Below are 17,637 nucleotides of genomic sequence, written 5' to 3'. Positions count from 1 at the left end.
AAGCGGACGGCCTCTGTGGCGGATAAGGAGAGGTACTGAGCTGTGGAAAAGGGAAATTATTTTGTCCTGCATTGTGCGTTAAACGGTCAACCATGCGCAGAGCTGATAACAATTCAATGCCCGGAAATTCGAGATTGGCTTCTGAACAAACTGGAGCCTGGCAAATCCAATCAACAGTTCAAAGACCTCAGGTTTAGGCAGCATGTACGACGCAAATTTAATATAGATTTATAAATAACATTTTAGACCTTGTGATCCCTCCAAAATTGATACCTTATAATTGGAAAAGTGTGGTCTGCAGATATGGTCAGTTCCCTCCTTCAGAATTAAGTTTTTAATCAAATCCATAACCTTGAAGTTGTTATGAAACAGTATAGCGATCGTCATTTCTGTTCTATTGTGACGTATATCTGAGTGAAACGGCTTATCAAATTTTGTTCAAATCCCTAACCTTAAAATTGTCATGAAAAGGAAAAATGTAGGGTGGGAATTTTGTCCAGTGGGAATTTATTGGATCGTTGGATCAAGGGACGTTAATGTTTTTGATTAAATATGACAAGACACATGAATTTAAAAATTATGTGCACAGATAATTTATTTAGAATAAACACTGCAACATTCCATAAAAAAAACAATTCTCCTTTGGCTAAGCCACGCCCTAGAATGTAGATTGACCAATCACAGCGTCGCCAAGAACTCCCACAGAGGTCCGACACTTTTTTCACAGCTCTCCATTGACTTTAACACAGGCGTCTCATATTTTTGGTCTCGGCAGGCTATTACCGTCGTAGTTTTATCAAAAATATGGTTAATCGTTGTGCCATTTGTAACACAGATACGCGTTTCCCAGAGAGGTTGGAGGGGGGTGTCCGTTTTTCCGTATATTGTTAGTCCCAGGCTCCGTCTCGATTAGGATATGCAGTCATTTTTTGACTGGTGACCATTATGCTTTTGCCTCTATTTGGATGCCTTGTTGTTGCTTGCGTTTCACCAGTATGTCTTGAATATAGCCTTCGAACGCATACTGCAGCCCCTTTTGCCTACTTCTATCTGACACTTTATTTGCTGCTTTATAAAAGTTTGATAAAATTTCAGCAGGAAGAGCCGTCACAGCATAAGCCATGTTGATACCAAACCAGAGCCCAGATGAAGTTGACGGACGTAGCAACAGTAACTAAGGGGGGCGGGGCTTAGCCAAAGGTGAATTCTCAATTGACTTTAAATATGAGAAATTAAAATAGTGATTATTGCTTTAGCAAACGCCACAATATCTCTGTACTAAAGGCTAATAAGCTTACGTTGATTACATTCATGATGAATTAGGACTTTACAAATTCATAACATTTTATTATATGAAGTGGATTGACACTAATCATTTCCATAATTACAAGCCTGCAGTATATGTCTCTTATCTTTTATATACACATTAAATGTCCTATCTTGATGTATAATTGATGAAAAAACACCTAATTAGTTTCCATGCCCTGTTTTACTCAACATAAAAGCCAACCTTTCAGTAATTTAGAGGGTGGCACCCAAGGGACTTCTGTGAATGACAGTGAAACGTATCCTGCTCCACTCACTCATGAACAAAGTGATTAAGGCTTATAAATTATGAGGCAATAATTTAATCTTTGCATTGGCTGACTAACAAACTCAAAGTTATGCTAAGGCCTGGCTGAAGTTTCATTGTTGTTTTTAACTTACTCAAAGAAAGATGAAAAAAGCATTTCAGTGATTATCTAATGTATTTTGTCAGCTGCGTTCCAAATGAATTGAGTCTCTTTTATTGGCAGCTGTGCTTTACACAACTTCGAATAGGGCTGTCAGGACACATGGGAATTACACATGATTGGGTTTAAGTATATTTAGGATGAAGTCAGTTCCCCGGGGCGCAGTTTTAATTCAGACTATTGTCAGTGGAAATCCAACGTCATATCAAGAGATGTAGGTATAATAAGTCAGTGCACATTAAAGAGAAATATTATACAGAAGGAAAATAGAACATTTGATTAAAAAAAAGTCCCCTTTAGCTTGACACATTTAAAATCACAATACAACGCAATGTCTGCAAGCAGCTGCAGAGTTATGGAAGAACAGGCAATCCACTAGGAGCTACCCACTATTTATCAAATCTTAAATGGATATCTTTAAGATATTTTTCATTAAGCCATTTACTCACCCTCTTGTCATTCCAAACCTTCCTTTCTTTTGAGGAACACAGACAAATATATTCTGAAGAATGTTGGGGTCCAAACAACAGAAAAATAGAATATCTAAAAAATATATATCTTTAAATTAAACCCTCATGAATATTCCTGCATTCTAAATCACATAAATATTATTACTATCAATAATACTGACCTTTTTTCAAAACCTCTCTTTGGATATGGAGTTTCACAGCAGTGGATTACACAAGCAGTCAATTGTCCAAGAAATGCAATAACAGAAATCCCTCAATGGTCAGTTTTATTTCAGGAAACTGAAAAGAATGGAGTTTCGGATTACTACAAAGACTACCACAGCGATAACACAACAAACATTGAAGTTATGGACTGTTTATCCTCTGTCTGGACTGTACCTTGTCTCCTCTTTTCCACGGGGAACATGTACAGCCAAATGTGTTCAGGGACTTTGGGGAGGGCAATCAAGAGGTGTTTTAATTTGGGCTTATTTCTGGCAGCAGGGAACACACTGGGGCCAATGACGGAGTGTGGGGTAGAGGTGACCTCCCGTCCCCCTGGAGAGAACGACTAATTCTGAAGCATAGCGCTGATCGAGGGCCATTCCTGATGCCTTCCCTTGGCGTTCAGGAAAGGCCGGCAGGATCAACCGGCGATTAGCCACGCTGCCATATTTAATTTAAACAAAATGACTTTGAGTTTTATTAGTGCTGTAGAGAATCTTATGCAACAGAATTACAGAGGACAGCCAATAAACCTTTGTTCAAAACTTAATGGATTTTAAATAACGGTTCAGAATCTTGCGTGAGCAAACTTGGATCTTGATATATGGTCTTTAATGGTTTCTGCATTGGAGAAAGCATCATAGAGACCTATAGCCACTGGCCACTATTGATTATGTCACCTAAGAAGAACAACACCTCCAGCTTGACAATGAATCACTTTAAATGCAATTCTATAATGCTTGTTTGTGGTTATGCTAAAGCATCTCAGAAATGTAAAGTTTATACTAAATAGTAAGTTTTTGAGGCAACTTCATGTACAGGTCAATTTACATGAAGCTAATTACAACATTTAGTGACCTCTAGTGGCAAGGATTGGATAAAAAGTGCCAAAGCAAATTTATGTCAAATGCTGCAAAGCAATAAATTCTCAGTCTAAGCGATTATAAAATCAATACCAAATAAAACAGTAGCAGTAAGTAAGTAAATCATATATACATGGTCATGCTCTGCTCATAATCATTTTGAATAATGAATTAGTCTCCATTTCATTTTATACATTCAGTTTACCATTACAATAAGTTATGTATTTATATTAATGTTTAAGTATGGAGACTTTGCTATTGTTTTCTTCACATATTCATTAAATCACATTTTTTAGATCACAACCATTTTTTTTTTGCCCTAACCCCTGGTTCATTTCTCCCCCTAGACCAACAAACTGCAAATAATAAATAATGATTTTAAAAAACAAGGCATCACAAAAATTCAAGGGAAAAACAAACTTTATTCTCTCCTTTTTACAAAACATTTCAAAGTTAAACTAAACTCAGCAGAAATTTGAATCTAATATAGACCTGCAAGCAGCAAATTGTCCAACATAAAATAATTACTCTGTTACACCCCCCTCCCCCCAAACAAACAGAATCATTTACAGAAGCACAGACGGACAGGTAGAGAGGGCTTTTTTTCTTTCTTGCTTTTTTTTTTTTTTTTTTTGCTGCTCTAGTACATTGAAAAACTGCATGACCAACAAAATGAATGTAATGATTTCAGATGTGCACAGTGTGAATTAATGTGTAATAATATCATGAGTGCAAAGTAACCACATGATTTGCATGAGAAAAACATCATGAGGTCGGCCAGAGATGAAACAAAAATAAATAAATATAAAAGCCGTTTGTAATGCCATACTGAGTTTCCCATCAAACAGTTAATCATTTTCGACACGCCACTGCAGTCCTATACGAACATTTTTTTTATTGCATTTGTGAATTAATAGGCATTACAATAGACATAAATAATAACAACAGCCTCCCTTGGTAAAGCATTCTGCTACTGAAAAATGTCAAAATTACGCATGCTGCTGTCTGAATATTAATATGCATCTGTACAGTGATCTAGAGTACAGCACATTATGGACTAAACATATCAAATAAAACATTCCATACATATATCACAAGACATAGTCTTGTGTAAACATACAATCTAACTTAATGTATAACAGAGCCTAAGACACTGACACAAATTACATTTCAAAGCAGTGCAAACGTATGGTAAATGTGACGACAAGAAACTGAACGCTGAATCTAAAAAAAACAACAAAATGTGTTGAATAATTCCAGATAAATTAGTTATTTTAAAGCGACAGTATGACATCATTTCCGGCCATGTGCACGGATGGCTCAGCATGTACATACCTTTTAGAGTTCAATCCCAATATTATAAAAGTTCTGCGCTCATAGCGGACATTAAATCATAAAATGTCTGATTTTGGTGTAAATTAACTCTTGGGTGCATATCTAAGATTTGGCTGCAGTGCGTGATACTGCTCAACAGATATCAAATAAAAAATATAGAAATATATATCTTTATAGCCTGAATGCATGCTTTTGTACTCGATTACCTCGATGAGAAAGCATTTCCGTTATAAGACTGGGAAAGAAGACCTCCAAGTGCAATTGGAAAATGGCAAGAAAGGTAAACTAGAGGTTGAATAATGACTCAAATGTTGAAGCAGTTACATTCAACTTTCAGCCTCAATACCACATTTTAGACATTTTAAATGTGGAGGATGAAATACATATTGATTGCTGCCTGAAAACGTTCAGATTTGAATAAAAGGGTAACTCAACGTGACCTCTGCTTAAAACGTAATCAGAGGGCTTCAATACTGGGAATAAATCGCTTAACTATAGCCACACCACACTGACAGTTTTGGTTGGGTGAGAATTGAAGTGTGTAATTTGTGCGCCACTAGCGGTATCCAACAAAATTGCTTAAATAATGACTTCAATCATTCCCCTGTCTGTTTGAAAGGAAGTCAAAGGACGAGATGCCTCAGGGTACACTGGCTAAACAGATTTTGTGTGGGAACGCGTAATAAATGGAGTGCCTTGCCGCTAATCTTCGACATGCATGGCACGACATGTTAGTTTTGGAGGAAGGAGAATTTCTCAAGAGGTATTTACAGTACAACAGGTGGGATTTACGGCACTACACATTCATTTTTAAGGTCTGTGTACTTAAAGCATTTCAATGCAGTCAGGTTTTTATTTTATACTTCCCTTTTGAGATGCATCACATTTATTTGAACATTTCTGTCGGGTTGCTCAAAGAAACAGATCACAATTGTTTTGTGCCGCAGAAATTACACATTTCTTCTAGCTGGGATGAAATTATAACTGAAGGTGCCCATAGGGGAATAATATAATAAAGAATATGTATGCATCATTTATAGTGTACACAGGCTCTCTTAATAATAATTATCCACAGCAAAACATGCAACATAAATAGCCTGAAGTCAATTCAATTTTGTACGCGAGCTGATCAGTAAGGCTACATCAGCAGGAGGTGACACACTTACAGTAAGAATCGTGGGTTTCAGTAATAATAATAAAACAACGCGGTGACCTTAACTGAAATAAAACAACTGTATTAAAGAAACAATCATGTTTAAGAGCAGACCAGGGTGGTGAATCCGAAATTACATTTGAAATTCTGGCCTAAACCCATGAACATTCCAGAGCCCGAGATACGTAGACATGATCCTGACTTATCATTGATGAGTTGGCCTCGGGAAAATAAAGCATGTTGTATTGCCATGTAGCAGAAGTACGCTCCTGGCAGCTGTGTTGACTGTGTGCACGCATGTTTATCTGTCAGTGGAGAACCGATTTTTAGTCTCCTTTGATGCATGCAGAGCTTTGTCTTTTTGGTTCGACTGATAAATATGGTTTTTGGAGAGCAATATGGAAAACGCTGTCAAAATGAAGGGTGTTGCTGAACGCATGAGGGCAGGGTCCAAAATGAACACTTATCAAACACCAAATGTGAATAAAAATGTATCAAATTGATCAGGGGCCTCATTTATAAAGATGTGCGCATAAAGACCAACAGTCGTGATATGACGTCACACTCTACTGCGTCTTTATAACAAACAAATTCAACATATAACAAATAATAATAAATCCAAAAAGTAAAAAATGTCCAATCTACGCCACTTTACTGCAAACGTGACATATCGATCTTCTACTGGTCACACGTCTTCACGAATTCACCAAACTTGAACTTTGGCACGCATCTTTGCATTAGTTTGCATTTCCGGTCTCCAACGTTCACATGCATTTGAATGGAAGTCAATGGAATGAAAAGTGTGACCGCCACCTTAATGTTCCTAAATGTTCCTAAATGTGAACGTACCACAATTTCCGAAATGTTCCAATACAAATGATTTATAAAACGTCCGTTTTTCCCCAGAAAATCTTATATAACGAATTAATTCATTTCAGTGACGTTATTATCACGAAGCAGTTGCTCATCATATAATAATATTAATGCATATTACGATTATCTATTTATGTTTACATTTTTATAAATTACATTGGATCATTTTCATTACTGGTACGAGTTCAAAAAGTTCGTACGCATGCTCTTCAGTTGGCATTCACACAAGAACATTTTCACATCAATTTTTGCCCCTACAAATCCCAATATATTCCTAAAATTTGATGTAGGATGAAAGGAAATTTAGAATAAAATCCGTTTTTATAAATGAGGCCCTTGGTGCAGATCCCCAAAAATGCAAAATACAGTTTTTTATACCAGGTAAACATTGGTAGATATGGCAATAAAGTTAATTTTGAACCCTACATGAGAGTTTACCATACTCACAGAGGCCGTATGGTAGAGGACTATGGGGCGGATTTCATTATCAGTAGGTCTGTATTCACTTCCAAAGGAATAAAGCTTCCGTATTTCTCATGCTACTGCAAAAACACATCGCATATAAAAATATTCTATAAATATTTCTGCTGTAATATATTCAATTACTTACACTAAGATTGGTGGCTGAATTGAAATGTCTCAGCATGCAGTAAAGCCGTGAGCATGGCTTACACATCCTCATATCCTATGATTTTTTTTTCTGTTCTGAAAGTGAATACAAGAGGCTAATAATGGATTCTCTGTGTTACTCCGCATGCCACAATGATAGATGCAAACAAATCGTACAGGCGTGGTGCAAACATTCCAACTCTATCAGGTTGTTTCATTATTCATGTATAAGATGCACGGTTGTAAGGTACCTGATGAGCAAAGTCCTGGAGCAAAGCACAAGACCGCTGCTATAAAAATTACAATTTTAGTCTGACTAAATGAAAGATTGGAAAGTGGAGGATTTCATTGGCTTAGCTGTACCACGCCATAGAAAACGGACCGGCGGAAAATGTGAATTCACAGTGAAAGCTATGACAGAACAGGACGACGGTGACATGAGGTACTAGAGAGTCAAAAAAATGTAAAGTGTCTTTTAAACTAAACAGGGAAATAAGTAAAGGACCATCAGGAGCACAACAAAGGTTGAGTAGGAGGAACATTATGTGCACATTATAGAATATAAATTAGTCAGAAGTAGTGAAAATACAGGACAGCAAAAGTACAGAGAAAACAAACTAGGTGCAATGCCATTGGCTCAAGGGTCATGTGATGCAGTGAAGGATCATGGGTAGAAATTAGAGAGTGCCCATTCCAGTGACCTCAGACGTCAGCCTAGAATAGTTAAGGGAAGAGGAAAAGGGGGAGGGGGTAAGGAAAAGATAGAAAAAAATAGATAACATAAAATAATTCTGAAAGCATTCAACACTTCTGTACAAGAATGATCGCTCTCCACGTCGAGTTATAATCATGCATTTCTTTCGATTCGGTTCAAGCTGAAAACAATCAAGCCAGTCAAATGTAAAAAATAAAATCTTTTCCGCCTCCAAAGAAACACAGTTTCCAACATCTCCTCGCTTCTGACATGCATTTGTACTTCATTACAACATCTGCACCACATCACTATCTCCTTGCCAACAGCATTGCTAAAAATGCTATTGGATGCAATCCTTTTTTCTTTTCTTTTTACATTTTTGAAATCATGTTAGGCTTTGCTGTCAAACTACAAAACTTATTCAGCATCCATGCTGAACTAAACTAACTCATTTCAAATAATAAATAAATATATAACAAGATCCAAGCATTCGGCATGCTAAAATACTACACTGAAACACTGCATGACATGAACAAATCATACTACAGTTGTCCTGCTTTTCTTTTTTTTTCTTTTTAAATTTCAGTAGTCTGCCTACATGAGTGACGCTACTGATGAAGTTGACCATGGGGTTTAAGGGAAGGGGTTGGTGAGTTCTAAGGGAAGATTGTATGTAAGGATTATTGGGAATCAGCTGTTGATAGCTTCAGATAATGAAAGCAGTTTGGGCTTCAGGATGTAGTCATTGATGAAGGGTCATTCCACATGGCTGCCACGTCTCTGAACCTGCCATCAGAACCGTGGGAAAGCAATATGCATTAGTATCGCCCCGGCCGCTACCCTGCAAGCCTCAATATCACACACAAGAACAGATTTAGAGGGTATGTTGCTAAGCATCTCTGATTCCCCAAACACAAAACACTGTTGCATTTGCGATGACCCTATCTGAGCTTCTATTAAGAAACTGTGTTGAGCTAGAACAGCATGCGGCCTTTAAAAAAAAAAGTTAGGTTACTGCAGTTTGGAAGAACATGCCAACACTTTTGTGAAACGTGGATGTGCTCACCTTGCGTTGATGAGGTACTGGGCAAGGCTGATGTTGGCGGGGGTTCCTGTAATGGTGATCTGGCGCTCTGATGACCCTTCCATGGCATTAGCTATTTTGATCTGCGCTCCAGACATCTGACGGATCTCGTTGATTTTGGTTCCCTGGCGCCCGATTATGCAGCCTATTAGCTGGGAAGAAAGCGCAAAGGTTCTTAAAAGACTGTCTGTGTTCATGTTACAGAAAGTAAGATCTGTTTTGTAGTGTTCACAATAGAATATTTGAGTGGAGTAGGTATGCTTGAGTTTTGTGACAGTCAGCTAACCCATGTCAAAAATCCTAGGAATGCTAATTGAATTTTTCTAATAATGTGGAAGCAGACCTAATGGGAATGAAGAATCAAATACTGTGGGATTCAACTGGATAAACTAGAGATGGAAACTCAAGTTTGAAACATAGAATCGAGTCACACTTACACTACCATTCAAAACTAAGTTTGGGATCTTCTTTTGAAAGAAATTAATACTTTTATTCAGCAAAAATGCATTATTTTAATATATTAAAAAAAATGACATTTTTAATGCATCAAAATATATCCATTTCAAATAAATGCTGTTCTTTTGAACTTTCTATTCATCAGAGAATCCTGGAAAAAAAGGATCACGGTTTTCACAAAAACTGGCGTAATGGCTACTGAAAATTCAGTGTCATCATCAAAAGAAAATAAATATTTTAACTTTTATATTCTAAAATATTAAGTAGAAAATTGTAAATTTTAATAATATTTCACAATAACAGTTTTACTATATTTTTGATCAAATAAATGTAGCCTTAGCAAGCATGAGAGACTTTGAAAAACCTTTTAAAAATCTTACTTTTGTGTATGTCACCAATAAATTAACTTGCACTTAAAACTACTGTAACCTGCAGGAGTACAAAACTATTTTCAGACTTAAAAGCCTTGAGACTTGACGTAGATTTTCTTCTTGAAAAACCCTGACATGGACTCTACATCTGACACATAATTCTCAAATAAACTGAAATTAATTTCTGTCTTCAGTTATGACAGAAATTATTTTTGGATTTTCTGACAAAGGACTGGAAGTCAAAACTAATCATCAATCTTTATACTCACATCATTGGGAATGGTGAGTTCATGAGTACTGGCCGGGGGACTGGCATCCAGACCTGGATCAGAGAGCAGAGGGAAGCTCGAGAGACAGCCTAGGACAAACAGCACTTCATACACACTCATTATGGCATGTGAACTTTAGAAGACTGGTGACCTTAATGGACCAGGTGCAGAGTGAGGAACTGTTAGTCCTCCAGAGGCTTTTCATGAAGCCCTTTTATTCACCTCGAACTACCAAAACAAATCTCTAGCGGTTCTCACATTTTGTCATCAGTCAAGCTTCCTATAGTATGTCCTTGATCTGACACAAACATATATTTGATATGTGTGTGTGATATACTGTGTGTGAATAGCTAAGCAAGCTCTACTCAGCACATGGCATTGGGTTTGCCCTTATAAACAGCTTTAAACTGAGCTTGTATAAGAGTGTTTATCAAGATGAATACGTAATGAATGGCTTGATGGAAGATGTGTTGTGGTCTGTAAAATCAAAACACTGATATGCTTTTCTTACACTAGTTTCTCAAGGGCAGGAAAAAAAACTTTTTGTGCCACTGGTCATTTCTTTCTAGCATAACATTCTACACCATTAGTTCCCTGTACGTGATAATGTTGCATAAGCTGCAAAACTTCACTATCTTTTATCCTGGATTAGATGCTTCAGAAAAAGTAAACCCAATAAAACAAAACAAAAAAAACAACGCAAGGTAAGTTAGACCCTGTTTACACGAGAACACTCGCGGGTGAAAACGTAAAAATATTTTATCGGATGTGCCTTTCGTTTACACGCGACGGCGTTTTTGGGGCTTAAAAACGCAAAAAAGTGAAACCACCCTCCAGAGTGGAAATCTTAAAAACGCTCCACTGTCGCGTTCCCGTCTAAAGGGTAAAACGGTAAAAACGCAAAAGTCTGCTAGACAGTGAAGGCGTCGCGTACGCGTTTACGTCACAGGCATGCCCCAGTACACGAAAATAACAAAACATTATCAAACTAAAATATAGCATTAATTTCATTGACAAACAACAAATAAATAAAAATCTGTCATTTTTGAGCGAAACGCGAAGAGCACCGAGGGTTAAAGCAGCAGCTTTACCGTATTAAACATGAAAAACTGTCTGCGTCTCTTTCACTTTCAGTGAGATGTCATTTTATGAAATTTATGACTACGCTTTTTCCCTTAAAACTAACCAAATAAAATGAACACTGACCAAACCAAACCAGACAATAGAAGGAAAAACAAGACAAAAAAGTAAAGAAAATAAGACAAAATGAAACAAAACAAGACCAAAGGAAACAAAAATAATACAAGACAAAAGAAAAGAAAACAAGATAAAAGAAAAATAAATAAATAAAATAAATAAACCAAGACAAAATAAAACAAAAAGCAGTAACATACATTTTTAAACAAACATCCCCCCAAAATAAAAAAGAAGTAAAAAAAAAAAAAAAAAATCGACAAAGTGAAGAGCAACCACCACGGGCATGTCATGATGCTTGACATGGAACGAGAAGGAAAGAGAGAGAGAAAGACGAAGAGAGCGTCTCTACAGGTACAAAGAGAAGGAAACTTCAAAAGGGCTCGTGGGTACGTACCAGGGAAAGCAGGGGTGGTCTGTCCGAGGGGGGTAAAGGGGGTTTGCTGCATAGCCAACTGGTGGAGCTTGGTCAACTGCTGAGGGTTTGGAGGGACAGTAGAGCTAAGAGGTTATTGTTATACGACAGGTCACACCAAGAAATCAAGAAACTAAACTAGAACAAAGAGACAAAGAGGATAAGAAGCCATGACACACTGTGGTGGAAGAAGAGCAAAAGAGAAAGCTGAAGAGATTGAAACTTTAGTAGGACTTGGCCTGACTTGGTGGGTTAACCTCATCTGATCGCTAACTGACCTTCGCTAAATAACTGATAAATGCAGCATTTCCCAATTAATCGTGTTGCTGGGGTTTTCCCACAATTTTTTTTTTTTTTTTTTTTTTAAAGACTTCCAGACCACACAAGAATATCCAATCAAATATTGTATATTTTAATATTTTATTTTATTGATAATGATGCTGTTCACAGAAATGTCCAAATTAATTCTTATAGGACATTCTGTAAAGCGTGCCTGAGCGAGGTCAATTGTACAAAAGTAATTTCGATGATAGGCACTAAATTTCCTTGTTTCAATATCAAAGGTGAGTTCAGTTTATGATTTTATGTACCCCGGATGCCTCTGAAGGGTATAAATGAACCACGAGTGAACCGTTATTTATCAGAGATATGAACGCAAGTGCTCGGGCAACCTTCAGAGGACACACAAGTCTTTGAACCAGAGCAGACTCGCACTGGATGTTGTTGTGTACTCCCCCTAAATCTGACTTTAAAGAAGGTTGAAAGGGATGGCCAACCTCTACTTGAGTTATTGCAGTGTCAGCTGAAGCGTCAGAAAGCATCAATCACTGCCAATCTTAAATGAAAAAGGACTAACGCACGGCATCTCTCCTTCTCTCTGAAAGATATTCATTCAGATTATCAGTAAAGAAAACACAGCTATCGGGATTAAAGAATCATCTAGATTGTAAGCATGCTCCAATTTTGAAAAGATCAGTGGTTCTCAAACTGGGATCTGTACATTTGGTTGCAGGTGGAAAATACTTAGTTTATTGTTATCTTTATTTTTACCATGTTTTCCCATCTATATACACTGCCATTTAAAAGCTTGGTGTCTGTAATACTTTTTTAAATGTTTCTGAAAGAAGTCTTATGCTCACCAAGGCTATATTTATCTGATCAAATACAGTTAAAAACTGTAATACTTAAAATAACGGTTTTCTTTTTTAATATAAAATGTAATAAACATTTTTTAAAATGCAATTTATTCCTCTGAAGCAAAAAGCTTTGTGCATGTATAACTACTGTAATGCAACAGGTAAGTTACAAACAGATACAAGTGATGATCATTCTCAAAAGAGAGATATAATTCTTTTTGCCTGGTTTTGATTCTTCTATCAATAATGTAACAAGTCAGGCAGAGGATTTAACAGAACTCCTAAAAGGCCAGAAGTGCAAAAATAGTTTTATGTTTCTCACAGAAATGTTATGGTGGAAATAAAAATAGATGGAAAAAAATGATCAAAGGTGGTTCTTGATGGTCTTATAAGTTTGAGAACCACTGGATTAGGTATGCACGTCACTTTCGAATTACCACAGAGCATTACGAGTCTCATATGCAATTCTATGCGGACCATTTAGAAAATGACAAAACGGTGTCATTTCCTCCAACAGGCCAAGTCCTTAGAAGTTCGTTTTACATTTCCGAGGGCTGAAGTTTGAAAACATTTTGAGATAATAATGCGACAAAAAAAGTTACACATCAGAAACGTCATATTAATATTACTGCTTAATATTAATAGAGAGGTCCACACTGAAAACTACATAGCCATGCAGACTGCTGACGGTGCTGGGGGGAAGGGGGTGGATGGCTGGGGACTCACATCTGGGTGTGGAATGGCATATTGTCCCTGAATTGTGTAAGCCTGTGAAGACGGAGAGAGAGAAAAAAAGAAAGAGAAGAAAAATCGAATCAACATTTTCACAAGGCTGCAGGGCCCATTAAACACAAGAACTAACTGATTCATAACCGCTAAAGGATCTATTAATATTTTACAGAAACATTTGGCTTCAAAAGATGAAATTTTCTTTCATATTTTATGTGAATAATTTCATGAGTAGTTGTTCAGCAATAATATTCAGTGCCTTGAATAATAGAGGCTTCTCCACACACATTTACAACACTCCTTCTGGCTCTTCTTATCCGTTTGTGTGTAAGTGCACACAGTGTGCTTAAAATATATTTTAAACTGACTGCAAATAACAGATAAACACATTCCTTGTTTTGGTAAATATACCCAACAATAAAATCAAATCTATTTCTTGAACCATTTGAATAGATGAGTATATAACATCAATTCACGTTTTCTATTTAAGACCGTACACAAAATTCAGCAGGTGTAATATTTTCATTTCCTGTACATGTTCAAGAGAACTTTAATTTAAAGTGTCACGCTGATAATCATGTTGTATTTAATGTAAAAGCCGGGATGTGGCATCTATGGTCATGTTGCATGAAGTGACCCATGAATGAGTTCTGCTAAAAAGATGTTGAGAGCTCTAAAGGATATTATTATTATTCATCAATGGAATGTTAGATTAGTGGCATTTTTGTGTTGGTTAGCGAATGAGTGGGGAAGACTTTGTTTGATAGCATATCCATTTAATATTTATAACTTGACATTTAAATTTTTATCGGAATCTCAAAATAATGCAAATCCAGGTCGTTCAGTGATCCACATCTAGTGTTACACTAAGTTTTGAAAATATTAAAAGGATATGATATTTGCTCTAAGAGGGAGGAGTTTATTTTGCGATAAGCAGCCAAAATGCATTCGTTGCCATGTAAAGGTGAAGTGTGCGATTTTGTATATATCAAATGTTTTTCTTGCCCAGTTTAATATACAGAGACATTTGTAGGTTAATTTCCTGAAGTGTATAACCACTTTTTGAAACATTACTCTGTTTGTTAGAGCGGCCCAACATGTTGATTTATGATTTAAACAAAGGCTTAAGAAAATTACTAATATAATTATGCCATAAAAATAGATTTCTGTCCTAATTTATTGATTTTCACACAGAATTTTAGGGCAGTTTAAACCCTAAAGCCTTTGTTTTGTACAGTTTTCAGTACATGCCTCATTTCAAATGCTTTCATGTCTTAACTTTGTATGATAATGGCCAAAACGTTATATATGAAAGCACTAGAGTTCAAAATGCACATAGTTACACAAAAATGCACGTAATAACTTGCAAAGTGATTGAACGTGAACTAAACTTTGGGCATCTTCCAAGAGGTCTTATAATGCATTACTGCACCAGAAAGATCAAATAAAATGTGCATTTCACTTCATTTCCATATTTGCTTAAAATTCACTTTTTGGATGGCAGTAGAAGGCACTGAAATATGTGATGGCAGAAGAGCAAACTCTCCTTATCGAGTCCTCCGAGGCCAGATTTGAACTCTCATTCACAATCTATAGCTCCTTCCTCTCTGCAAGCATTTCCCTGGTTAGGATGGTGTGACAACATGCGAGTGAGAAGGTGAGAAAACCTGAGTGAACTAACAGGCAGTGGCTGGTGCTGCAGTAAAAGGCTGAGGTTGGCTGCGGACGCCGCCAGCGGGTCGGCTCTTACCTGGCCACCTGAAAAAATGACGGGGGTGGAGGCGGGCTTTGGGCGGTAGGGAATGGTGGCACCTTTCGGTGGGGACTAGGAGAGGGGAAGAGGTAGAGGCAGAAACAGCATTAGACCAGGAGACAGGTGCAGACAGGTGTGCGTGGTGGAGCGTTTGTGTGGTAAAGTTGTACGAAAACAAAGTCAGGCATGTTGTGAGACCCCAACGCTTGAAGATTCGTATTCGCCAGGCCAGGGGTGTCCAATCCTTCTCCTGGAGGGTCACTGTCCGGCAGAGTTTAGCTCCAACCCCAATTAAACACACCTGAACCAGCTAATCGAGGTCTTACTAGGCATATTAGTTGAGGCAAGTTGACAGTGGCCCTCCAGGACCGAGTTTGGACACCCCTGCGCTTGGCTGTGTTGTGGAGCCTGAACTGTCAAGCCTACAAAAACGACTTAAGAGAAGGCAGTGAATTAAGTTCATCTGTAGCATTATTCAATGATAAACTTTGTGGTATGCTACATTGTTGCCATATGACCTCATCATGTTGCATGCTTACTTCAGCATGTCTAGTTATGTTGAAAATAAAAATGTTTAAAGTTAAAACTCATGGCTGATATTATTTCCACTTCATCTGAAAATGGAAGGTCAAATCAAGCGCAGTGAATTTTGGGTAGAAAAATAACTGCGGTTATATAGTTCAGTATACAGCACATTTGTAAAGGTAAAAAATAGCCCTAAAATTTCATCTACACACAAAGGATGAAACAATACTCGTGGCGATCTGATTACGTTAGAAATATGTCTGTGCAAGCGAAGGATGAAAATCGTTCCATAACACCCAATCAGAGCACAATTCACCTCGGCAGGAAACCAGCCCTGCACGTCATTGGTGGATAAGAATAACATTTAAATCAATAAACCGAGATGGCGGAAGCAAGCCAATGGATGCTTTGTGTTTCTCATTAATCACAAGTAAAACAATGTAGTCTCTCTTTGGCAGGGTGGCTGTAATGGAGTGTGGCTGTGTGTATGGAAGTGAATCCACCCCATTGTTATTGTCATAACAAATGGATTTCACCCTCCAAAAAAGAAAATTCATTCGTTACTCAGCCTCAAGCTGTTCCAAAACGGACTTACTTTCTTCTGTGGAACACAAAAGGAAAATGCACTATGTATGGGCTGGTTTCTCTGCTCCATGCAATTACGATGAATGGGGACAAAAGCTTTCAAGCTTTAAAAGGGAAGCAAAACCACCTTTTTGTATTAAAAAAAAATACTTAAAGTAGTCCATTTGACTCAAGTACCATATCCAAGATTTCTAAAGTCAACTAGTGAACTTGATCAACTAATTAAAAGATCTTGAAAACATCTAACCAAAAGTAACTATTTGTTCATGAATTGGATGTCGAGGCCCAGAACAACTTGGGCAGATGACAAAAAGATGTCTATTTCAGCAAATAGCCACTTAAAGTCATGATAAAATGGAAGTAGTGACAGAACTTTTCTTCCATATTGTGATGAAAAAAATGTAGGGCAGGAATTTGGTTCAATCCATTGGTTTTTCATTGGAGACAGACCTTAATTTGAGTTTACAGTCAATACAATTGCGGGGATCAAGTGGTCTAAGCGCCATACGTCACTCGAGAAAGAAGTATCACGCTTCACCGGACGATTGAGGTATGACATGAAATCCAAACGGACACATTTTTTTTTCTGGAATATTGCAGTATTTATTATAAATGTGTAAGAGAAACATCTCTTCTCTTATGATGCGTTTACTGGCGCGAGAGGGGGACAACCTCTATTGAGATCACAGCAATAGCAAATCACAACTTCCATTTAATGCCAACTTGAAAAAAGAAAAAGACATGCATGAATGAATAGTTCCCAATAAAATCAATAACATGCATTTAGAAGAAAAAAATTACTTCAATGAACATTTTAAAGTGCTTTTCTGTCCTTTTTGAGCTTTTGTGTTCAACAGTGTAAAGAAAGTCACAAGGGTTTTAAATGACCTGAGGGAGAGTATAGAATGACAACTTTTATTTTGGGTGAACTATCCCTTGAACAATACTGTACAATACTGTACCTCCAGCATGACCACACATATCTGTTTGACACACTGGATGATGGCTTCCGGGGTGCCGGAGATTGTCACTGCACGCTCTGTTGAGTTAGGCAACATGTCCCCTGCTACCTGAACCTGAGCTCCTGTGGACTGGAGAGAGAGAGAGAAAACAACCGTTTATGATTCAGAGCATCCACTGCTGATGATGGTGTGATCTGCTCTGAGACCACACAGCTCTCAGGGGA

The 17,637-nt window shown here is 37.4% G+C and overlaps 1 protein-coding gene across 18 annotated transcripts in view; it reads right to left on the bottom strand.

Moving 5' to 3' along the window:
- Window positions 1-4,145: 4,145 nt before the first annotated feature.
- pcbp3 (poly(rC) binding protein 3) overlaps window positions 4,146-17,637 on the bottom strand; it is a 93,628-nt gene continuing 80,136 nt past the window's right edge. For 5 of the 18 annotated variants that reach the window (XM_079619684.1, XM_079619694.1, XM_079619695.1 and 2 more), the window contains 7 exons: window positions 17,414-17,542; window positions 15,270-15,413; window positions 13,586-13,627; window positions 11,706-11,784; window positions 10,115-10,167; window positions 9,001-9,170; window positions 4,146-8,720 (listed from right to left, as the gene is read on the bottom strand). In XM_079619684.1, the coding sequence (XP_079475810.1) occupies window positions 8,666-8,720; window positions 9,001-9,170; window positions 10,115-10,167; window positions 11,706-11,784; window positions 13,586-13,627; window positions 15,270-15,413; window positions 17,414-17,542 (672 nt within the window). In that variant the 3' untranslated portion in view covers window positions 4,146-8,665. The remainder of the gene's footprint in view (window positions 8,721-9,000; window positions 9,171-10,114; window positions 10,168-11,705; window positions 11,785-13,585; window positions 13,628-15,269; window positions 15,414-17,413; window positions 17,543-17,637) is intronic. The other 13 variants (XM_079619688.1, XM_079619687.1, XM_079619689.1 and 10 more) reach the window with 7 other exon arrangements.

This window comes from Phoxinus phoxinus (assembly GCF_949152265.1).
Source record: "Phoxinus phoxinus genome assembly, chromosome: 7".
Taxonomy (NCBI): Eukaryota; Metazoa; Chordata; class Actinopteri; order Cypriniformes; family Leuciscidae; genus Phoxinus; species Phoxinus phoxinus.
Note: the sequence above shows the minus strand (reverse complement) of the source record. Positions and strands in the feature narration are given on the sequence as shown.